This window comes from Pelodiscus sinensis, chromosome 19 (assembly GCF_049634645.1).
Source record: "Pelodiscus sinensis isolate JC-2024 chromosome 19, ASM4963464v1, whole genome shotgun sequence".
Classification (NCBI taxonomy): domain Eukaryota; kingdom Metazoa; phylum Chordata; order Testudines; family Trionychidae; genus Pelodiscus; species Pelodiscus sinensis.
Genome location: NC_134729.1, coordinates 19,716,960 through 19,739,872, shown reverse-complemented (window position 1 = coordinate 19,739,872; position 22,913 = coordinate 19,716,960). Strand labels below are relative to the sequence as shown.

The 22,913-nt window shown below is 58.8% G+C and overlaps 1 protein-coding gene and 1 long non-coding RNA gene across 4 annotated transcripts; one reads left to right on the top strand and one right to left on the bottom strand.

The window, feature by feature from the left end:
- Positions 1–1,548: 1,548 nt before the first annotated feature.
- Positions 1,549–22,055, bottom strand: CRLF1 (cytokine receptor like factor 1). Of its 3 annotated transcripts, none has more exons than XM_075902888.1 (8): positions 21,881–22,055; positions 12,304–12,582; positions 10,642–10,771; positions 8,476–8,645; positions 5,650–5,807; positions 5,120–5,288; positions 3,415–3,597; positions 1,549–2,603 (listed from the first exon to the last, which is right to left on the bottom strand). In XM_075902888.1, exons 1-8 carry the CDS (start codon positions 22,053–22,055, stop codon positions 2,587–2,589), a joined length of 1,281 nt encoding a protein of 426 aa, XP_075759003.1. In that variant the 3' UTR covers positions 1,549–2,586. The 3 variants fall into 3 exon arrangements, with proteins under 3 accessions (XP_075759003.1, XP_075759002.1, XP_075759004.1); XM_075902887.1 differs by having other exon boundaries at positions 3,419–3,597; XM_075902889.1 differs by lacking the exon at positions 21,881–22,055 and adding an exon at positions 21,264–21,583 and having other exon boundaries at positions 3,419–3,597.
- On the top strand, positions 7,032–9,122 carry LOC142819017 (uncharacterized). Its single transcript, XR_012896702.1, has 2 exons — positions 7,032–7,346; positions 8,486–9,122. It is a non-coding gene; the product is annotated as an uncharacterized LOC142819017 (long non-coding RNA).
- Positions 22,056–22,913: the final 858 nt, after the last annotated feature.

The window sequence follows — 22,913 nt, the reverse complement described above, 5'->3', positions numbered from 1 at the left end:
CCCACCCCCCTTTCCTCTCAGCCAGCGCCGCTGCACCCCCCAGCTCTGCTTCCCACCCCCCTTCCTCTCAGCCAGCGCCGCTGCACCCCCCAGCTCTGCTTCCCGCCCCCCTTCCTCCCAGCCAGCGCCGCTGCACCCCCCAGCTCTGCTTCCCGCCCCCCCTTCCTCCCAGCCAGCCCCCCTGCACTCCCCCCCAGCTCTACTTCCCGCCCCCCTTTCCTCCCAGCCAGCCCCCCTGCACTCCCCCCCCAGCTCTGCTTCCCACCCCCCTTTCCTCTCAGCCAGCGCCGCTGCACCCCCCAGCTCTGCTTCCCGCCCCCCCCTTCCTCCCAGCCAGCCCCCCTACTCCCCCCAGCTCTGCTTCCCGCCCCCCCTTCCTCCCAGCCAGCCCCCCTGCACTCCCCAGCTCTGCTTCCCACCCCCCTTTCCTCTCAGCCAGCGCCGCTGCACCCCCCCAGCTCTGCTTCCCGCCCCCCCTTCCTCCCAGTCAGCCCCCCTGCACTCCCCCACCAGCTCTGCTTCCCGCCCCCCTTTCCTCTCAGCTAGTGCCACTGCACCCCCCCCGCCAGCTCTGCTTCCCGCCCCCCCTTCCTTCCAGCCAGCGCTGCTGCACCCCCTCCCCTGCCAGCTCTGCTTCCTGCCCACCCTTCCTCCCAGCCAGCCCCGCCCCCTCCCGGCCGGTCCCCCCCTCTCCCGATATCCTGCGGCCAGCCCCATTCTGCACGACCTCCCCCCCCTACGACCAGCCCTGCTTCCCGCTGCCCCCCCCCATCTCCCCTGGCCAGCCCCGTTGCCCCCCCGCCCCTCCGTTCACTGTTTCCAGCACTGCTCCCTTCCTGGCCAGTCCTCTTCTCCCCCCACAGCGTGTCCAGGTTTTGGGGTTTTTAAATGACTACCTGGTAACCCTGGCAGTGATCCAGGTTATTGGAGTCTTTTTTTTCTTAACAACTTTGCCCCCCCCCCCTTTTTTTCCCCTTCAACACAATTTTTTCCCAGTGTTTTTTTTTTGGAGGGGGGGTGTTTGGTATTTTTGTTTCAGCCATCTGGCAACCCCGGCTGCTGTCCTGACCAGGCTGCTCCCCCAGGACCCTCTGCCCAACCCCAGCACCCTCCCTTCCAGCCGGCCCCGAACTGCGTGTTCCAGGCTGCACTGAACGACACCCGCTGCCCTCGCCCAGGAGAGGAGCCGGCTCAGGCTGGCCAGCGGGGCCCGGGCATACGGCTGGGTGGGGGTGGCCGACCACACTGCATCGCTTTAGTTAACTGGGGGTGGGGCTGCCCTGGGCTGGAAGCTGTTGTGGTCCCAAGTGGTTCATGGGGCTTTGACTCAAACCGGCTCCCGGTGGATTTCTGCATCCCCACATTAACCCCGAGTAAGAGCAGCCTGCGGCCCCGCCTGAACCGCGCCGGTTTCAAGTCTTATCTGAAGCGGGTACAACGCGGGGGCGGATCCACACGCTCCCAGCCCCGCAGGTGGGCCGGAGTATGGAGGCCCCTTGCTCCCCCGTGCAGGGCACCCCTGTTCAAACCAGCTGGTTTTTCCTCCTCTGGGCTTTCTTTCCTTTATTGACCGAAGCGGAGGGGAGCGCACAGGCCCTGCAGAGAGGTAGGAGGTGGGCGCGCCGAGCTGAGTCCACGGGGTCACGGGAGGTACCCCGGGCTCCGAAGATCAGGGGCATTGCTTGGCACGCAGAGGCCGCGGCGATCGTGTGTTCAATGGGCAGCCAGAAAACAAAGCAATCTGGTTCCCTGGTGCAGGGCTGGGCTGGGCGCCAGGCCTCCCAGGGAAGCCCTGGAGGGAGGTGACGGGTGGATTCTTACAGAAGCGGAGACCCTTGGGCCCAGGGTAAACGGGCCGGGTGGTTGGAGGCACCGGGCCTGGCATCCCAGGCTGCGCACGGGGGCCTGGCTGCACTTTGCCCAGCGTGGGATTTTCGGGCAGATAAACGGCCCTGATGCTTTTCCTGCCCAGCTGGGGTTCCAGCCCCTCCCTGCAGCGGGTACCACTCAGTGACGCTGCCCTGCAGGGAGCTCTCTCAGGGTGGGGGGAGCCGGTTCCCTGCTCAGCCTCCCGGTTAGTGCCGGCTGCCGTGGCTGGGACGTGCTCCGTGGGGAACAAAGCAAAGACCCGCCAGGCTCGTTTCGTGCAGGGGAGCGTGATGGCAGCGAATGCGGGTTGCTAGGGACTAGGACTGGCTTGTGAACGGTGCATGGCCCAGTCAGTCCCTTGGGTCCCCTGAACCCCCTTAACTCTGCCCCTGCAACCATGGCCAGACTCCACCAAGCCAGCAGGAGTCTGATCCGCTTCGGGGGTGCATCGGGGAGGCACAACTAGGCTCAGAGGGGAGCGCTGAGGGGAGCCCCGCCCAGCAGTGACGGATTAGGCTGCACCGGCCCCGGATGGGGAGCAGGGCTGGGAGGGGAGTCTGGCCAAGTCTCTTCCTATCCCGGCTGGAGAGGAATGGTGGGGGGGGCACGTCCCTCCCCCTGATCCTGAGGTCTGGGTGAGGTCCAGCCGCGCACGGGTCCCATGCAGCTCCGGCCGGGTGCTCTCCTGCCACTGCCCAGGGCGGCGGGGGCTACAGCTTATCGCCGGGTAGCACCTAGAACGAGAGCACAGCCCAGCTTCCAGAGGCCGTAACCACCCGCCCGCGTGGCCGCAGAGCCGAGCTCCCCCGCCCCCAGCCCCTGCTCAGCCTGTTTGCCCTCCGGCAACTAGACAGCACGCAGGGCAGGGCTCCAGTTCCGGCTGCTGGGGTGGGCAGCCACATGTGCACCGAGGGCTGGAGCCAGACGGGCAGGTCTCCGGCTACTCCAGGTTGGGGGTTCCCAGCCTTGTCGCTACTGGGGACCCGCAAACCCATTCAGGAGCTCTAGGGCGGCCTTTTGTTTGCGTAGCCGCCGGCGCTGGAACCGGGGCTACGGTGAGGCTGCCCCCGTAGGATCGTCCTCACGGTGGCCCCGGTTCCAGCAGCAGCCCCCCCGGCTGCCTGCCGGGCTGCTCACCCTGCTGCTGCGTGGGGAACCCCAGTGGGCGGGGCTTATTAGTAGCTGGGGGCGTGGCCTGGCCGTATGCCACAGCCTGGCAGGCACAGATTTGCAGCTCGCCGCTGGTCCACAAACAGCTGCCCCAGGTGATGGGCAGAAGGGACAGGGCAGGCCCCGTGGGGGAGCAGAGGGGGCATGAAGGAGCCTCATGTCCAGGGGCTTCCAGTGGGTGAGGCCTTCTGCCAGGCACTGGTTGGCATGGATCGGGTGCCCACTGTGCCTGAGCGGCCAGGGCGTCCTAGGGGATCCTAGGATGGGGGAGGCAGATTTCTCTCTCCTGGCTGGTGTTCCCCCCCGGAGCAGGGTGCGGTGCTCTCCCCCTCCCCCTCGGCGCCGCCATAGAAGGAATTGGAGAAGGGTCCTTACCTACCTGGTTCCGTGTTTTGTGGGATTTCTGCAGCCAGACCCGCCACTGGTCGTAGAGCTTGATGCTGAGGTTGGAGCAGCCGTAGGCGTGTTTCTTCACCCAGCCGAAGAACTGCTTGAGCTCCCGCCGCAGCGTGCTGTTCTGCTCCCCGCTCTTGGGGTCGCACCCGCCCGGGGCCCGATCTAGGCGGGAGAGAGCGGGGGGCGGGGGGGTCAGCCGGGGGCTGGGGGCTGGAGATCGCAGGGGGAGAAGGGCCGGGAGGACTCGCCCCATTTCCTTGTCTTTGGCGCGTTCTGGGTCTCGGGAGCAACCTAGGAATGGCCAGCCCAGACCCCAGACCCGTTTGTTACCTAGTGGTTGGCTCCCTCGGGGAAGCAAGAGGGCTCCTACCCCCCCCCCCCAGCTCACTGGGGTTGGGCCCCTCGTGCCTGGGAAGGCTTTCCAAGCTAGACGGGACCCTCCTGTGCGTTTTAGTGTCTCCCAATGTGACCTACAATCCCCTAGGCCTAGGAACCCTGCCCCCGCAGTGCTGAGCTGGGGGCTCGCTCCTAGCCCTGGGAGACCCCCACGGTGCCATGCCTGGCAAATCCCCACTGATCCCGGGCTCCAAATGCCCCGGGCCGGCGTGACCTCCAAGTCCCGTCGTCCCGAAGGGCAGGAGAGCGGGGCCGTGCCGGCGCGGCGAGCGGGGGGGGGGGGGGGGGGGAGCGAGCGATTCACTCGCTCCCTGCTGGGAAATCAGAGCTCCAAATTGGCTCCTTTGCAAGAAATCCAGGTGCTGGGCACAGAGCGGGGCCAAGCGGGGGGAACAACCTCTCTGCGCGGCCAGCGCGCTCCGGAAAGGGGGGAGCCGAGGCTGGGCTGCGGGGCCTCCGCAGCGTGCCCTGCCCCCCCCCGCCGCCTACCCCCCAAAGACAGTGCGACGAGCAGCCGATTTGCATATGGCGCGGGAGGAATGGCTGCCCGGCAGGGCTGAACGCTAATCTAATGATTGCCAGAGCCACGGGGAGCGGGGGGGGGGGGGGGGCGGGTGACCCAGCGCTCCAGCTGCTGGCGGGGCGCCAAGACCCCCGGCAGGCCGAGGAACGTTACATCTCCGGGAGGAATAGGGGGGCCGGCGGGAGGAGGCGCTGGGTTGGGTTTCCGGCCCTGGTCTCACGCTCCCCACCCCAGGCTGAGGAAAGTGGCGGGCGGGGGGGGGGGGAAGTGGCAGGCGGGGGGGAGTGTTGCAGAGGTTCTTGGACTGCTGGGGAGCTGGGAGGGACCCCCCAAGGCAAACGAACCCGGGGGGGGGGCTGGGAAGGCCTCAGCGGGGCGTCGCCGTGGCAGGCCCCCCTGGAGGGAGCGGTTTTACCTCACCTCAGGCCAGGCAGCGTCAGCATCTCGTGGGCAGGCCACGGGTGGGCCTGCCTGCCGTCCCATAGCACAGTGCCTGGCGTCCAGTGCCCCCCCCCTTCACGTGGCTCCCTCCCACTGGCACGCCCAGGGGTCCAGTACCACAGCCAGGCTGAGGCCCCTTGCGGCAGCCTTTCCCACTGGAGGAGCTGCGCTCTGCTCTCCCTTGACCCCTGCAGCTCAGGGGAGCAGGGTGCCTGGCAGGTGCCCCAGTGTCCCTCCTCCATGGGCCCTACAAGCACAGAGAGGACTCAGAGGTCCTCCCCCCCCCCAGTGCCGTGGCTCCCGCTGCAGGGCCTTGCTGCTCACCGCTCCGAGGCGTGGAGGCTGCCGTGGGGTTGCTCCAGTCGCTCCAGATCCCAGCCTTTTTGGAGCCGTAGATCCCGAAGGGGTTACACCGGACTTGGACAAAGTACACGGTGCCCGGGCGCAGCCCTGCCAGCCGGCAGGACGTCTGGTTGCCTACGTCATCCACCACCTGCCAGGAGAGGAGGAGGGCGGGTTTGAGGCACGGAGCTGGCAGCCCCGCACCGGAACCCACCTTCCCTTGAGAGCCAGAGATCCGCCCGGAGCTCGTCCTTCAGGCAGGGAGGATGCTCATGGCCTTCGGGGAACCCCCGGAGCAGGGCCAGGCCTTGGAGCACCAGGACCGGCCAGCCCCTCTCTAGGTAGGAGGGCACCGATCCGGTTTCCCAGGCCTTGGGGCGAGGTACTGCCTCCGTTTCACAGCGAGCAGGGCGCCGTGGGGAGGGACATGCTGGGAGTCGGTGCCGGAGCCAGGAATCGAACCCAGTGGTCCCGGTGCCCAGCACTGGACTGGTTTGCTCCCTCGCGCTCACCTTCCACTCCGAGCTGTCCTCCACCCGGTACTGGATCTGATACTTGGCTTGAAACAGAAAATCCTTCAGTGCCGGCGGGGAACTCCAGCGAACGCTCAGCTGATCCTCCAGGTCGCCGACGCGGCTCACGGTGACGTCTGCCGGCGGGTCGGTGGTGACTGTCAGCAGGGAGGAGGTGACAGAGCAGAGATGCATTAAGGGTCCCGGGTACAGAGGGCTCCTGGCATGTCCTAGACAAACAGCCCCATCCCTGAGGGCAGAGAGACGGGGGAGCAGCGAGTGTTTGGGGCAGGATGTTCAAGGGACTGGTGCCCCTCCGGCCATGGGAGTTAGCTGCTGATGCCCCTGCTAGGGGCAAGCGCTGGCACACGCCGCCTCTCTGACCCTCCTGGGGCTGGCAGATTGGGCTGGGGGGTGGGCGTGCCAGAAGCATACGCAGAAGGGAGGGGAGATGGGGGAGGCTCTGGAATCCTTTTAGCCTTTCTGCATCCTTTGCTGCCCTTAACGTTGCCTGGGGCATCCGCTCGCCTTGCAGATGTGGCTGGTGCACGTGCCCCTTGGGGTGCAGGGGCTGGGCGTGCAATGAGGGCCCCATGTGTGTTGAGGGGCACCCGCTCTACAGCAATGCTCCCCCTCAGTTTTTCCATCCACGTGCGGAATAATTTGGGTTCCGTGCACTGAGGCAGGCGCAGAGGTGCACCACCAATACAAACACCTGCCTCCGTGGGGATTTATTCTTGCTCTGCAAGGGGGAAGTGACGAGAGGTGGGGTGTTGGCGGCATCCCATGGATCAGCCTCGTGCTGGGGTTACACAGTGGCTCCCATGCATGCGAGCCAAGAGGAATCAGGTATTTCTTCCTCCTGCCACGAACTCGGGGTGTGTCGTGTTCTCCACGACACAGGCTGGATAGCTGGCCGTGGGTCACGTGGCAGCCCGGCCCCCCCTTCCTTGCTTCCGTCTGGCAGCACGCCCCAGGATGGGGGAGATCCCCTTTCCTGGCCATGTGCCTCATGGGGCCGAAAGGGTTAAGGAGCAGCAGATGCCTCCAGAAAAACTTGGAGAAACATCCTAATTAGATTAGGAGCAATTCTGCTCACATATCGTCCATTTCCTGCTGCCCTTCTCTATTACCGAGGAGGACGCCATGACCCCAGAATCCTGGTCTCAGTTGGCGCTCCCCCAGCTGAGGTCAGTATCCCCTGTGTGTGACATCACAGTCATCGCCGCAGCAACCAGCTGTGACATCACAGCTGGGCGGACGGCGGCTCCAGGTGGGGAGGGAGCCAGGGAAGGCCCAGGGCAGGGACTATCCTGTCTGCAGGCAGTGCAGGGGGAGGGGAGGGGAAGGCCGAGGTGGTGGGTCTCGAGGAAGGATCAGGGCTCCCCGCAAAGGGCTGTAACGTTCTCCAAGAGGTGTCAGCAGCTCTGGAGCGCAGGCGGAGCCCCCCAGGTCCCGCAGGCGCTGCTCCGGGCCGCCGGGGCTCAGGTTACCAGAGCCGCTCTGCTCCACCCGCCTCACGCAGCCGGAGGAAGGAGGTTAGCTGGGAGCAGAGGCACGCGGGTAATTAGGGACGGGCCGCCCTGCACCTTCCACCAGGCTTTGCATCTGGACTGAAGACTGAAATCCTTCAGCGCCCTTCTCCTCCCCGTGCACCACCGCTGCTGCGCCCCACAACAGTGCACCCGCCCCCACAGGTGGGTAGGTAGGAAGGAAGATGGGAGGGGGAGAGAGAGAGAGAGAGAAAGAGAGAGGAAGAAAGGAGGGAAGGAGGAAAAAAGGAAGGAGGGAGGGAGAGAGAGGGAAGGAGGGAGGGAGGAAGGAAGGAAAGAAAGAGGGAGGGAAAGAGGAAGGAGGGAGAGGGAGGGAGAAAAGGAGAGAGGGAAGGAGGGAGGAAAGAAGGAAGGGGGGAGAAGGGAGAGGGAAGGAGGAAGGGAGAGAGAGAGGAAGGAGGGAGGGAAGGAGGAAGGAAGGGGGAGGGAGGGAGAAAGGAAGGAAGGGAGGAGGGAGAGAGAGGAAGGAAGGGAGGGAGGGAAAGAGGAAGGAAGGAAGGAGAGGGAGGAAGGAAAGGAGGAGGGAGGGAAAGAAGAAGGAGGGAGAGAGGGAGGAAAGAAGGAAGGAGGGAGGGAGAGTGAAGGAGGGAGGAAGGAAGGAAAGAGGGACGGAGGGGAGGAAGGAAGGAAGGGGGAAGGGAAAGAGGAAGGAAGGAGGGAGAGAAGGAAGAAAGAAGGAAGGGAGAGAGAGGAAGGAGGGAGGGAGGAAGGAAGGAAAGAAAGAGGGAGGGAGAGAGGGAGGGAGGGAAAGAGGAAGGAGGGAGAGGGAGGGAGAAAAGAAGGAGAGAGGGAAGGAGGGAGAAATGAAGGAAGGGAGAGAGGAAGGAGGGAGGAAAGAAGGAAGGGGGGAGGGAGGGAGTGAAAGAGGAAGGAAGGAGGGAGGGAGAGAGAGGGAAGGAAGAAGGAAGAAAGGGAGAGAGAGAGAGAGGAAGGAGGGAGGGAGGGAAAGAGGAAGGAAGGAAGGAGAGGGAGGGAGGAAAGGAGGAGGGAGGGAAAGAAGAAGGAGGGAGAGAGGGAGGGAGGAAAGAAGGAAGGAGGGAGGGAGGGGAGGAAGGAAGGAAGGAGGGAGGGAGGGGAGGAAGGAAGGAAGGGGGAAGGGAGGGAGGGAAAGAAGAAGGAAGGAGGGAGGGAGGGGAGGAAGGAAGGAAGGAAGGAGGGAGGGAGGGAGGGAAAGAGGAAGGAAGGAGGGAGAGAGGGAGGAAAGAAGGAAGGAAGGAGGGAGGGAGGGAGGGAAAGAGGAAGGAAGGAGCAGCACCATGAGCCAATGTCTCACCCACGTCCAGAATGTCGAGCATGACGACTTCAGAGACAGCCACGCCGAGCCGGTTGGAGGCCTCCACCCAGATCTCGTAGGGCGTGAAGAGGGCCAGGTCCTTGGGGATGTGGCAGGAGTACTGCCCCGCCGTGCGATACTCCTGGCATGTGTTGTCCCGGCCGTACCACCTGCGAACGAGAGGCCCCAGCCCACCCCTCAGGTCGAGTCCCCGGCTGGTGAATCGCGCTGGACTCCAGGGAACTCGGTCAGCTTGCCCCAGCAGAAAATCTGCCCCTTGGTTTCCATCCAAGCTCCTCAGCGGCCCGTAGAAGCCGACCCCAGAATGTCACGGCTGCACCCTGGGATGCCGTCGCCCCCCCACTGCTTTCCTCACGGGCGCCTTGGGATGCTACCGTGATGCTGGGGGTGAATCCCCAAGCCTGCCCCCTCCACGCTCACACTGAGGAGGTGACTGCTCCTAACCGGAGCTGTGACTCATTTACGGGCCGGTTAATACTTGCAGAGTCTCTCTGCATGGTGCGGGATTCCCAGCCCAAAATGCCAACGGCTACTGTCTGTCCAGAGAGCAGACTCCTGGTGCTCTAGGATGCCGGAATGCCAAGGATCTCCAAGCTAATGAATAAAGCCCCACAATCCCCTGGGAAGGTGGTCAGTGCCCTTAGGCCCATTGCACAGATGGGGAAACTGAGGCACGGAGCAATTTCCCAAGGATGAGTCCATTGGGTCAGCTGGGAATTCCCAGCCCCCTGCACTAATCCCTGCGTCCCTCCCACAGCTGGGAACAGAGCCCAGGGGTCCAGGCACATGCGACTATGCATTAGCCACAGACTCCTCTTAACCTTTGCCTCTCTCAGGTGCCCAGGAAGGAGAAGGCTGAGCCCTGCCAGACTCATTGCGCAGGGAGGCCACCGGCACCAGGCTGGGCCCCGTCTGCCCTTCAACTCCAGGCGGGGGAACCGTGGCAGCGCTTTGATGGCTGCAGAGGCAGCACACGGCTCTCCTAGTCAGTGTTCCGTGCAAGGAGCCCGCCCCCCTTTTCACATGCTTGGCGTGTATGTCACTTTAGTCCAGGGGTGGGCAATCATTTTTTGAAGTGGCCCCGGACATCCCGGGAAGGGGCGGGGCCAGGATGCTTCGGGCTTCCCCACTCACAGACCATGACTGGTCTGGAGGTGGGGGAGCCCCTTTGCCCCTCCTTCCCACTAAGCACCCATGCCCCTGGCGGTGGGAAGAGACTTCCCGTGCTCCCCCAGGCCGATCAGGGCCTGGGGGTGGGGGAGCACGCGAAGTCTCCTCCCACCCTGCCAGGAGGGTGCGGCACCTCTTAAGTGCTGCACGCTCCTTGCAGGGCAGGGGTAGGGTGGAGGAAACTTTGCGCACAAAGTCTCCTCCCACCCTGCCAGAAGCAAGCGGCGCTTCAAAGCACCACGTGCTCCTGGCAGAGCAAAGGAAACTTCGTGTGCTTCCCCTGTCCCCAGGTCCTAATTGGCCTATGGGCGGGAGAGCAGCGGGGCCTCTGCGGGCTGGATCAACCTGCTTGGTGGGCCGGATCCAGCCCACGGAGGCCCTTTTGCCCTCCCCTACTTTAATAACACCAGGGCTGTGTCTAGACTGGGCAGTTTTTCCGGAAAATCAGCCACTTTTCCGGAAAAACTTGCCAGCTGTCTACACTGGCCGCTTGAATTTCCGCAAAAGCGCTGACCATCTCATGTAAGATTGTCAGTGTTCTTGCGGAAATACTATGCTGCTCCCGTTCGGGCAAAAGTCCCTTTTGCGTAAAAGGGCCAGTGTAGACAGCTCAGATTTGGTTTCTGCAAAAAAGCCCGGATTGCGAAAATGGCGATCGGGGCTTTTTTGCAGAAAAGCGCCTGTGCCAATCTAGACGCTCTTTTCTGAAAATGCTTTTAACGGAAAAGTTTTCCGTTAAAAGCATTTCCGGAAAATCATGCCAGTCTCGACGTAGCCCAGTAGGCAAACAGCTGCATGTCTGGAAACCAGCAGAATCTAGCAGCCCTGAATGTGGGCAGCAGTCAACCAAATGTCTCATGGGCCACAAATACATATACAGGTTGCCCACCCCTGCTGGAAACCTTTCGCTGCTGCGCTTGCATGCCAAAGAATAGCAAGAATGAATTCCCTCCCCCGCCAGCCGCTTGTCTGTACCTGAGTTTGTATTTGAGGGTGTAGTTGGTGTGCAGGTAGGTCTCACCTTCCGTGCCGGGGGCCCATTTACAGGTGAGGTCTTTCATGTTTTTGGACCAGCAGGTTATGTTGACTGGTTTTTCTGGTGGCACTAAAAGGGAGAAGAACACTTGACGGGAAACCAGTTCTGCAAAGAAACCGCCAGCACGTCCCCGGCTCTGAGGACTGAGCTGGAGAACTTTGCTCCGTGGATTTGTTTAACAAACTGGTTTTAAGATCCCCGGCTAAATGCATGTAGACAAATCTGCCCACTTGTCCCTCACCTGCCAGGACCCAAGCTCAGGATTCTGTAAATCACCATCCGAGACACCCAAGAAAATATCCTGAGTTGGGGGTAACACCCCCAAGCCACTGTTGTAGGAGGAAGACAGACTCCTGAACTCAGGTCTCGGCAGGTGCATAAAAGCGCAAATGATTTCTCTGTTTGAAACGTTAAGAGCGTTTATCAGGCTGGGTGGCTGTTTTTTCTAATGTCCACCCATTTATTCAGTGGCTTATCTGGGATCTGAAGCAGTTTTCTTTTGGGAACAAATGAGAAAAAGCTTTTCAGTTCCCCGTTAAGCCTCTCTGTTCTGAGACACTCCTAGACGTGTCCTTAAAATAGCCTAAGATAAAATCTTACGATCATTGATTTGGACAACTGTAATTTCACCTCCGGTTGCCAAAGAGACGTGCGGCTGTTGAGTTCTCATATGCAGAGGCTAACACCATGTGTGATCATTCCCAGGGTTAGGGTTCTATTAATGAATACAGGGAAATGAGCTGGTAGTGCAAATTATGGGGAAGCCATTAAAAGGTGCAGATGATTAGTGTACAAATTACTAGGATTGTTGCCAGAGCTTCTTCTGCCTCGTTCTTGCTACCCAACAACACTGGTGTCAATTACTCCTTTTGTCCTAATGAAATGCTCAGGCCCTGATGAAAGAGGTGGGCACGTGGCATCCTATGGCTTCTCCTCTGGCATAGAAGCAAAACCCCCCTGAATATCTTGCCATTGGTAGAAGCCGACGGAACTTTTTTGACAAGAGCTGGTGTGTTCAGTCTAAGTGTCTGGGCCAAATTCCAACTCGAGTCATCCCCTCCTTCTCCAAACACCCCAGGCAGTTTGACTGGAGATGCTATTCTTAATTTCCCCTCCTCAAAGCTATTGAGCCGTGCTGCCGGTAGGCTCCACCCCAGAGACGGCTGCATGTCAGTGGATGGACAGCAACATTTATGTTTGTACCATCCTTAAAATGCTTAGGGATCCTTTAGGATAAGAAGCGCATGCTAAAGGTCTATCAATGAACAAGGTAAATATCCCTGTGTAGCCAGATTTCATCCCAGTGTAAGCTTCCGACTGTACCAGAATGAATTTGGGCAGGTTTGTTGTTCTGGCTGTGACTAATGTTCCCTGCAAGCTGTATGCTTGAGTGGTCGCCCAGAAGAGATTCAGGTGCCACCCAGCCGATTAGCAGACCGCTCACGGCCGGCAGCATGTGTTTCTACTGGTGGTGCACATCTGCACATGCCTCGGTGCACCGAACAAAAGTTATTCTGCTCATGGATGGAAAAGTTTAGAGGGACCATTGGGGTGTTTTGGCTAAACCCACATCTCTCTATGCAGAAGAATTGCCAACCTACATCCCACATACAGACAGGATCCAGCCAGGATGCTGCCGTCTCTGCTGTGACACACCAGGTTATCGCCTGACTGCTGCCTGGACCCGTTCAGGTTGGCTAGCGTCACGCTGAGGGTGGTGCCATTGAGGACCTTGTAGGACTCTGGGGGGAGCCGTCTGCCATTCAGAGTCCAGTACAGGTCCCCTGCTTTCAGGTGTAGGTCGGAGTTCACTGAGCAAGTTGCGGTGAGTGAAGAGCCAATCACCAGAGTTGGATCTTGGGGGGCTATGACTGCAGGATCTGCAGCAAAAAAACAAAAAAAAAGTATCAAGGAACAATCTCTTATGTGGCTCAACCTCTAGCTCTTCCCCAAATCTATTTGGGTTGCTTGCTGGGCAAAAAGCCTCCTTCTCTCTGTTCACATGATGAAAACACAGGAGATGCCTGGGATTAGTAGAGGCAGGTTTGGCAGCTTTTTCCTACAACTTGGACAGCGAGATATAAATTGAATGTGGGTTTCTCTCCAAGAATAAGCGGATTATTATCCGAAAGAGCGGGCGCCAGGGGAGAAGGTGTCTCTTGCTCACCGCTGCCTGGGCAGGGACTGTTTATATGGTTTGCTTTGGCCTTCCTTGCTGACCGCCGAAGGGGCTGGGTTTCGGGAGGGCGTGGCAGCCTGTGGCTGGTGGGTGGGGCTTGGGGCAAAGGGGATTTCAGAAGCAACCACGGAAACACTTAAAAAAACCCATTCACAGCCAGATCTCCCCTGAGCAAAGAGTGAAGAATCTTGAACCCAGAGCTGGTCAATTACACCCTGGTCAGTTACATCCTGGAGGACATGCTTAACTTTAAGCACTTGTGTTAAGCATTTGGCGCGCACAGTGTGCACTCAACGGGTGTTGGGAATGCACGTGTCACCCCGTTCCATTCATACACGTGTCTACACACACACACACACACACACAAGTTTGCACACCTGAGGCACCGGTTGACAGGGTGCAAGCTCTTACGATTGCTCCGACCTAGAAGATTCACCCAGCTCGGGTCCTTAACACAAATAAGTTTTGTTTTTCTTCATTTCAATCATTTGTTGTGGGGTTGCGGTTGAGGCTCGAGCTGAGGGGGGTCAGTGTGCAGGCTGTCCTGGGGAGAGAGGACAACTGCAGCCCTCTCTCTCCACAGAAATTTAGGGCCAGGTGGGAAGCGCCTGTCTATGGCTGCTGCAGCTCCAGCAGGCACGGCCAGGGGAGGAGTGCATGTACAGACACGCAAACAGATACACTCTCTGAAAAATATTATAAATAGCTGTCCCTTTCTCCACCCCTGCCCTCTGCTGGCCCTTATATTCGAGATAGCTGTCCTGGTCCCCATCTCTGGCCCTTTGCTGCGCCCTGTGGTCATGCTACAGTATAACTCCCTCCTTTCAGATCCCTCCCTTTCCACTTTATGAGAAACAATCAGTTTCCCGGCACTTCCCATTGTCCTGGCACATTAATGTAAGAGGAAGCTGCCATACCAAATGGGGTAGCCCTGTCTGTCTGTCTGTCTTCACAACTTCCTCTGGCAAGGAGTTCCACAGGTTGACTGTGGGTTGTATGACGAAATACTTCCTTTTGTTTTTTAAACCTGCTACCTAGTCATTTCCTTTGGTGACCCCTAGTTCTTATGTTGGGAGACAAGTCAATAACTTTTCCTTATCATTTTCTCCACGCCAGTCCTGATTTTAGAGTCCTTGATCCTATCCTCCTCCCTTAGCCTCATTTTTTCTAAGCCGAGAGTCTCTGCAGCTCAGAGCATCCAGCCCAAAGAGTAAGACAGAACGTGCCTCGGCCTCCGAAAGGGCCTCTGAAAATGTAATCACTCTGCACACAAGCATTTCCAGCCACCAACTTTTCCTCCATCCGGCAAACCCCAAGGAGCTCTGTGCGAGAAAGCTGCAGCCCCGTGGATAAAAGGGGCAATGTCTGAGGCCCTAATTCTAGTAAATCTTAATCTAAACACCCCTGGAAACACGTACGAGCGTTGTAAAACAGACATGTTTCCCGTCCTCCTTGCTGAGCCTCTGAGAGGCAGCGTCTGGTGCGGCCAATTTTGTAAGCAGTGGGGTTTTTTTTCAAGACCCAGACCCCAAAACGAACATGTGTTTTAAAAGGGAAAAGTGTGAAGTTTTCAGAGCAGCGAGGAATGGGCCAGAGAGACACAATCAACGTGTGGAATGTGCAACTCAGAACTCCAGCACCGGCTAGAAGTTTTATTACTTTCCTATTTCTTAAAAAAATGCTGATCAGGTGCTAAGTAATGCTATAAAGTGAAACCACACGTCCAAGGTGTCCAGAGCGTTTACTCTTTTCTTTTGAAAGGCCGGATTTCATTTTATTTTTATATTGGAAGTTTAAATGGCTGGGAAAGGGGAACAGACACTGTTAAAAGCCTCTGAGATCACACAGCAAGAGCTGTGTTTTAACTGGGAACTGGAAGGATTTTAAAAATAATTATCTGTGAGATTCCCAAAGGGGAAAACAAACGAGAATTTGTATTGTCTCAAATTTGGTAAAAAAGTCTAATTAGAGCACGCTCAGATCCTGAGAAATATGGTGCACAGATCCCCTTGTTGCTATGCCAGAGTGACACACAGACCCCAGAAAGAGCCAGTTTGGCTGCATGCTTTGTTCCTTCACAATCTTCCTCCACCTCTCCCCCCCCCCCATTTTGTGGCTGCATTTCTCATCCCTTTGGCTCAGAGGTGAATCTTTTGCAAAGTCTGGTCAAATGCAATCAAGCCAGACACGGGGGGGGGGGGGGGGGGGGAATTAGCCATTTAAAATGATGAAAGGTCTAGAGAAGATGACCTATGAAGGAAGACTGAAAGAACTGGGCTTGTTTAGTTTGGAAAGGAGAAGACTGAGAGGGGACAGGAGAGCGGTTTTCAGATATCTAAAAGGGTGTCACAAGGAGAAGGGAGAAAAATTGATCTCTGAGCCTCTGAGGACAGGACAAGAAGCAATGGGTTTAAACGGCAGCAAGGGAGGTTTAGGTTGGACATTAGGGAAAACTTCCCAACTCTCAGGGTGGTTAAACACTGGAATAAGTTGCCTAGGGAGGTTGTGGAATTGCCGGAGATATTTAAGAGCAGGTTAGACAGACACCTATCAGGGATGGTCTCGATAGTACTAGGTCCTGCCACGAGGGCAGGGGACTGGACTCGATGACCTCTCGAGGTCCCTTCCAGTTCTAGGATTCTGTGAGTCTATGATTCTAAAAAGACTGTTGGATTTTTGAGTTTTGGTCACGTGAAGTGGGGCATTTCTGCATTTCATGACTCAGTCAGTGTTCATGACCGGAGGGTGCCCTGAATAGGACTGAAAAAAAATTGGTTCCCAAATATATAACGTCAGAAATGACTGACAATTACACGCTGGGCACTGATCCGTTATTTCCATTATTCAAAGCACGCCTAAGTATATACACTCTTGCAGGCTGAGTTATTAACACAGCTTCGCATGACAGACCTTTGCTGAGGAGAAAGGGTAAAGCATTAGCTAGGGCCCAAAGCCATGTGAATAGGGGTGCCATGGGCGGTGGGCGAATCTATGACTGGGGGAGGCAACCCCTCAACTCTGCCTTTTCCATCTGGGGCCTCGCCTCTTTCAGGAGCCGAGCCCCCCACCACAATGGACAGGGCTCCAGCTCCCCCATAGCCACCCCCCACTGCAGGGGGAGGTTTCTAGCCTCTCCAGCTCTGGAACATGGGGGAGGTGTGGGCAGCCACGCTGGAGCAGGGGGCGGAGTGCGGGCAGGGCCATGCTTGGCAGTTTGGGAAGACAATGCCTCTCCCTGCCTCTGACGCCCGCCATCCAGGAGGGTTGCTAACCCTTTGGGATTGGCTTGGTGTATCCCGGAATCGTCATCAACCTCCCAGCCACTGTGGAAAGCCACCCTGGAGATGAGAGTAGGAAATGTACAGAAAACGACATTATATCACGTGTGTGTGTGGGGGGGGGAGTCTCCCGGAATAACTTCACAGCCCTACATGTGGGATCAAATCTCTCTTCTCCTAAGAGACTCCGTGGGCGTGTCACCAGCTCTGTGTACCCCACCCGCCCCGGGGGTTTAATACCAACACGAGTTATGAGGAGTGGTCTTCATGACGTGGTTATGAGGAATGTCTGTGCCGGGGTGGGGAACTTTTTTGGGGTCGGGGACCCCAGAAAAATCAGCTGGGAGTCACACACAAGAGAGAAGCGGGGGAAAAAACCCTCCCTGTGGCCCCCGAATGAGGAGAAAGACCCTCCCCACATTCCCCTTGCACACCAGAGTCTAGGGGGACCCAGCTTAGTAGATTTTGAATTCTCCAGCCCCCAGGTGGGCAGCAAGGGGACTGGAACACCAGCATGGGCTCCCCAATGCTGGGAGGGGGCAGGTTCTGAGACTGGGGGCCGGATCCAGGCAAGCCAAGGGCTGCATCCAGCCCCCGGGTCTGAGTTTCCCCACCCTGGTCTCTGCAGTCCTCCTGCACTATCATATACACCTTGGGAGGCTCTTCAGTCTTTTCAACAGGCCTCAAAGCCCAGGAGTGCCTGGGCAGGCACTGTGCTAAGTCTGCTGAGGCCATAGAAATGCCATGAATGGGCAGGTGTCTGGTTTACTGTTCCTATAGCAAACTCTCTGGCCACTGGGCGTTTCCATTCTGGGATGTTCTGTGGCAAAGCCAGCTGTGATGGGGAGATGTGTTGCCAGCCTAGAGGCAGGTCCCTCTCCCCCACCACGCCCAATAGCAAAAAGGGGTAAAATATTTTCAACCCTAGTTTAGACTTTGGAGACTTAGGAAAAGAGCAGTCCCCCCCCCCCCAAAAAAAACGTAATAGCAAGTCACTGAAATGCATGTCCCACGCTGTCTCCCAGCCCTGTACCTGTAACAGACTGTTTGTTTTGATCACCCAGGCTCCAGGAAACATAAACCCCCAAGGCACTTCTAATGGATCCAGGTTTGCCCAGGGAGACTGCGCCCCGGCCTAACTGTCCTCGCATTGAGCTTCAATTTCTTATTTTCCCCCTCTGCATCTGGCCACAAACCTCTGCCAACGTAGCTGCCCATCAAATACCTCCAGCCTTGGCTAGCAGTGGACGTGCACCCCTGGCACGCTGCTGACTCCAGCCGTGCCAGGGCCAGCTGGCATGTGGGACCCCCTGTGACAGGGCGCTCGCCCTGCACTGGCCCTTTAAGGGCAGACCCCGGCCTGAACCAGGGCCGGGGAGTTTAGCCCAGCTGAGGCTGTACTAGTCCATTAGGGCCCAGCTGGGAGCTATAATAGAGGATGGGCTGCTGCTGCGAGGAGGGAGCAGTGAGAACCTGGCTGCTGAGGGAGGAGGCGGCTCCCTGGAGCTGGGGGAGCTCTGGCCAGTAAATCCCCAGACTGCAGGGCTTGAAAGAAGGAACATCGACCCCCGGAAGGGGGGCTCAGAGACAGACTTGGGTACTGCCGGAGGGCAGTGTGGCGAAGAGGATGCTGCGGCCGGGAGTAAAGAGGGGAGACACCACCCCAGAGAAGGCACCCTACTTGCCGAGGGAGCCAATTCCTGAGGACAGACGGCAGGGGGGTTACAGTGGTGAGTGTCTGCCATGAATGCAGCAAATGCCACATGCCCTATTCACCCAGGTGTGCACGGGGACTGGGCCTGTGAACCTCACCCATGCAGGACGTCTCTTGCACAGGGAGTGCAGAATGGGGCCCCTGGCTGGAGAGAAGCCAGCCACACTTCTGAGACCCTTCCGTGGTTCTGGGGGGGGGGGGAGCCTTAACTCCAAATTCCTCGGGATTGGTTCGTTAGTTTCCTTGGCACCGCCCCAGTCTAGCTGTAATTTCAGTTCCTAATCCTTAGCTGTTGCTGTTTAATAATTAGCTGCTAACGGTCCTTGTTAATTAATCATGAAGTCATTGCAGGCTACTTAGTGCCTGTCAGGGGACAAACCGCCCTGAGTCCTGCAGAGATACTGTCTGAATCTGTCCATGTCTCTGTTTTCCAGGAGCAGCCTGATGGCACTAGGGTGAGGGAAGTGACACCGGGTACATGTCTAGCTGGAGAGCAAAACACTCTGGACACTCGGTTTTCACAGCTGCCTGGGCAGTGTCTTTCACCCAGGTGCCTGGGAGCAGGACTGTCCTGGCTGAGGTTTCAGGCGGCTGGCTGCAGTGGGGTGTGTCACTGGGGTGGTCTGGCCAGGCCAGGCTCTGTGTGTGCGTGTGTGTGTGCGTGCGTGCCTAACGCTTCCCAAACAACAGCAGCAGCTTTTCTTGGCCTGATCAGATCCTGTGTTTGCGGCCTTGAGAAATTCCCACCATAAAAAGGAAGCACCAACTTTCTGCTCCAGAAGAAAGGGAATCTTCCCCCTCCCCCACCCGCTTCTTGCTTAGGAAACAAAAACACAACTCCAGGAACCAAAGGCTAATTTGTGTTAACAGCACTTCTGTGGCCTTAGGGAATGCACTCCCTGCTCTGAGATGCACGCACACACACTACACAAACACGCCCAGAGAGACACACAGACACATGCACAGAAATACATGTACCCACAACACCAATACACATCAGTTACTCCCCAGCTCCCCCAAATACAGACAGCTCCCCCCAAATATGCATAGATACACGCACACACACACCTGCCCCCATCCCACAGATACACACACGCAGATACACCTCATCCCACAAATAAGCACAGAGATAAGTACACATATATGCACAGATCTGTCCCTACCCACAGATACACACATACACAGATGCCCACCCCCACAGATACAGGCACACACACACACACAGATCAAGCACACTCATAGATACACTCTGGGCGGCACAGACACACGCAGAGATACACACAGATTAAGCACACGCACACTCCCCACTTCACAGACACTCACATACTCCCCCATGGACACACACACACACATACACACTTCCGACCCCAGGGACACACACACACACTTCCCACTCCATGGACACACACACACACACACACAAAAACACTCCCCAGCCACAGACACGCACACTCTCGACGTCACACACACACACACACACGCTTCCCACCCCACGGACACACACACATTTTTTCTTGATGAAATGAGCGCGGCAGGAGGCCGAAACTGTTAACTCCCAGACCCCTTCTCCCCAGGGAAATTCCGGGGCCCTCAGGAGCCGGGGTTAGGGGCCTGCCCGAGCAAACACCCCAGCCCCACGGCCCACACGGGAGCAGGGGGCTGGCTTCTATTGTTCTCCATGGGGGAGGAGGGTTCTCCATTGTTCTCCATGGGGGAGGGGGCCTCTCCATTGTTCTCGACGGGGGTTGCGCCCTGCGGGTCGCGAGGTGGGAGCCGAGCACCGGTCCCCTGGCCCTGCTGCCTCCCCCCGGACCGCTGGTCGCCGCGCCAGGCGGGTGCGCCCCCGGGGCTGGGTGGCAGCTCCCGCAGGGCACCGCCGGGGCTGGGCGCGGGGGCGGACACCCCGCAAACCGGCTTGGGACGCTGCGTTCCTGCCTGGCCCCAGCTTGCGCGGGGCGGGCTCGGCGATTGAGCACGGGAGATCCCAAGAGAAGAGAGCTCCCCACGTCCCCCTCCCCGCCTGGCTGGTCTCCCCGCGGGATCTGTGCGGGCCGCGGCGTTGCGCTAGGGCGCAGAGCCAGCCCCGCGCAGCCGGACCAGTCGGGCGCGGCGCCCCCCGGGGGATCCGGATTCGCAGCAGCCGAGCCCTTTGTTATGTCCTCGGTGCGCCCCCCTGCAGCCCGGCTCGGCTCCCCCTTTGCGCCTGGCGCGGAGCGAAGGGACCCCCCCCCTCTCCAGGTGCGGATCTGAGCTGAGCCAGCCGCGGAGAAGTTCCCCGTTTCTGCGCGCAGGCGGGGGTCTCCGCGGGAGCGCAAATTCCCCTCTGCGGAGTGGGGGGGGGGGGAGGCTGGGGCCGTAGGCTGGGTCCTGGAACCCTTTGTCACGTCCACGGCCGGAGCCAGGCACGTTCGCCTTGGACTCGCCCAGCCAGGCTCGCAGCGGGCTGGAGAGAGGAGTGGGGGAGCGGGGAGCACAGACGGATAGGGAGGGGGCGACGGGCCCCAGGGAGCGCGTGGGGGCCCGAAGTGGACACCCCCGCACTCGGCGCGCCTCGGAGATCCACCGAGAAAATGAATGGACTGGAAGTGAAACCAATAAGGAGGGCAGGGTCCAGGTTTGCGGGGGACCCCAAGGGGGAAAGGCCCACAGCGAGGGGGCCGGGTACAGGGCGGGAAAGGGGCGCCTTTCGCTCCGCTTTGAGGCAAAGAATCGTAGGAGACGCGTCTTTCACAGGCTGCGCTGCGCTCTCCCTACGGCCGCTGCGCCAGGGGCGCACGGCGCCTCTCTCCCGGCTTCCCCGTTCGTGCCTCGCTTTGCCCGGTATTTTGGGGGCAGAGCCGTGCAGTCGCCGTCCCAGGTGCGCAGGGGAAGCCCCGGAGACGTTCTCTGGGAATTACAAAACTCCGAGCGCCTCAGTTCTTGCTCAGAGCAAAATCTCCCCCCGCGCGTCCCACCCCGCCTCTTGGAAAGGACCTGGCCCGTTTGCGCTGGAACCTAGCGTGGCCCGGCTGGGCGCACCCTCTCCCAATCCCCCTTCGCATCTAAAACTATCCTCCCTCGAGCTTTGGCCTGGTCTCTGTCCACATCAAGCCACCTCCGCCGTGGCCGGGCGACCCCCTTTGACTCAACCACCTTGCAACTCCAAAGGTGATTTTTCTTCCAAGTCCCCTTTCCTGCCACATCTTGCCGGGTTGTTTCATTTCCCTCATCAGCCCCCCACTCCCACCCCTCTAGTGCGCGCTCCCGCGCCTTTGCCTCTTCCCAGCCGGGTATTGATCCTTTGCCCCATCCGATACGGTCAGAGAGGGACTCTTGGAAAACTTCTGCGCATCGGCTGCTCACCTCACAGAGAAAAGCCCCGGGAGAGACCGAAGTGCGGGCGGTACTTACATGCCAAGGGTTCCACTAGAGGAAGACAAAGCCATAGGAACAAAAAAGTGATCATATTTCGACACTTTTTTTGCGGGGGGGGGGGGGGGGAGTTTAAAGGCTGTTCTCCACCTGGAGGGGCAGAAATGTTTCCTCCTCCACCCCAGGCAGATGTTCCCAGTGGGGAATGTGCCTTCAATGTTTTCCCGGGTGTGTTTTTCCCACACCCCAATTTTGTTTTCAATGTCAAGGGATCTTGAGAAAAAAAAAATACCCCCAAGGGGAGCCGAATGGAGGTTGGGGGTGGGGGGAGAGAAACACCAACAAGTTTTGGAAAGTCCTAAGCAAGTCTGAACAACTGAAATTGACAAGGTTCTTAATGCGTCTCTGGCCACGCCTCCCGCTGCCCGGCCCCGCCCCCATGAGGGTGGGGGGGCCCAGAAATTTGCAAACCCGAAGTCAGAAGAGATTCTCCACTATTTCCCCCAGCCCCCCCACCCCCTCTTGTCTCTGGGTGGCTGCAGAGCAAATGAAAGGGGTGTGGGAGAAAGCCCCCCCCCATCTCCCTGTGACATTTCCTGTTACTCAATCAGCGCCTTGCAAAAGATCAACGGTGACTCACCGCTGTAAATACCTACCCGCTCGGGGCGGGATCTTTGTGCGTGGCTCGCAGCCTTTCCCTGCGGGCAGAGCCAGACCCCTGGAACCGCGGGCGAGCGGCTTTGGAGAGCTGGTGGGCTGGGGAGCAGCCTCCCAGCAAAACGCCCTGCAGCTCCCTGGACGGATGGTTTCCGGGTGCCCCGCCCTGCCCATCCACCCCCGAGGCTTGGAAGGGAGACACATTCCCGGCGAGAGAGGAAGGTGAGTAATGAACCCTCCACGCGGCTGGCCTGGCTCCCCGGGACAGGAACTGGGATTAGCCCCCGCCCGGGCGCCTGGAGCGCTGCGCTCCCACGTGTGCGCCTGGCAGCCGGTGTCCCGGCCTCACCCTGTCCCCAGCCCTCGCCTGGCTGCGGTGGCTCCGCCTTCCAGTCGGCGGGGGGGGGGCTTGTCTGGCCAAAAGGAAAGCCTCGGGCCTTGGCCCCCGCCTGCAAAAATTCATAACAGGCCTCAGTAGGTCAGGCCAAAGGTCCATCTAGCCCAGTGACCAATGTCAGGTGCCCAGGAGGGAGTGAACAGAACAGGGACTCCTCAAGTGATCCCTCCCCTGTAGCAAGCAGAGATTAGGGGCACCCTCCCTGCCCAACCTGGCTAATAGCCATTGCTGGACCTAGCCACGAATTTATCTAGCTCTTTTTAGAAGTCTTGGACTTCACAACATCCTCTGGCGAGGAGTTCCACAGGTTAACTCTGCAGTTGTGTGAATACTTCCTTTTGTTGGCTTTAAACCTGCTGCCTATTCATTTCATTTGATGACCCTCTAGTTCTTGTGCTTTGAGAAGGAGTCAACAACACTTCCTTATGTTCTTTCTCCACACCAGTCATGATTTCATAGCCCTCAGTCATTTCCAACGTTCCCTCTAATTTTGTCCCGTTATGTGCGGTATAAATTTTGTTATGTGCACCAAGACATGAGCGGATGTGCACCACCAAGATACATACAATCTATGGGCACTGTGGTGCTCTGCTAATCAGCTGGGCAGCATTGCAATCTCTCTTGGGTGGCCACCC

Bases quoted from the DNA above. Each gene is read 5' to 3' on its own strand.
- CRLF1 (XM_075902887.1), bottom strand. From the start codon at position 22,055: ATGGGCAGGGCGGGGCACCCGGAAACCATCCGTCCAGGGAGCTGCAGG. The intron at 8,646-10,641 runs GTACAGACAAGC...TCTCGTTCGCAG, and splicing joins ACCCTCAAATACAAACTCAG to GTGGTACGGCCGGGACAACA. The intron at 5,808-8,475 runs GTGAGACATTGG...CCCTGCTGACAG, and splicing joins GCTCGACATTCTGGACGTGG to TCACCACCGACCCGCCGGCA.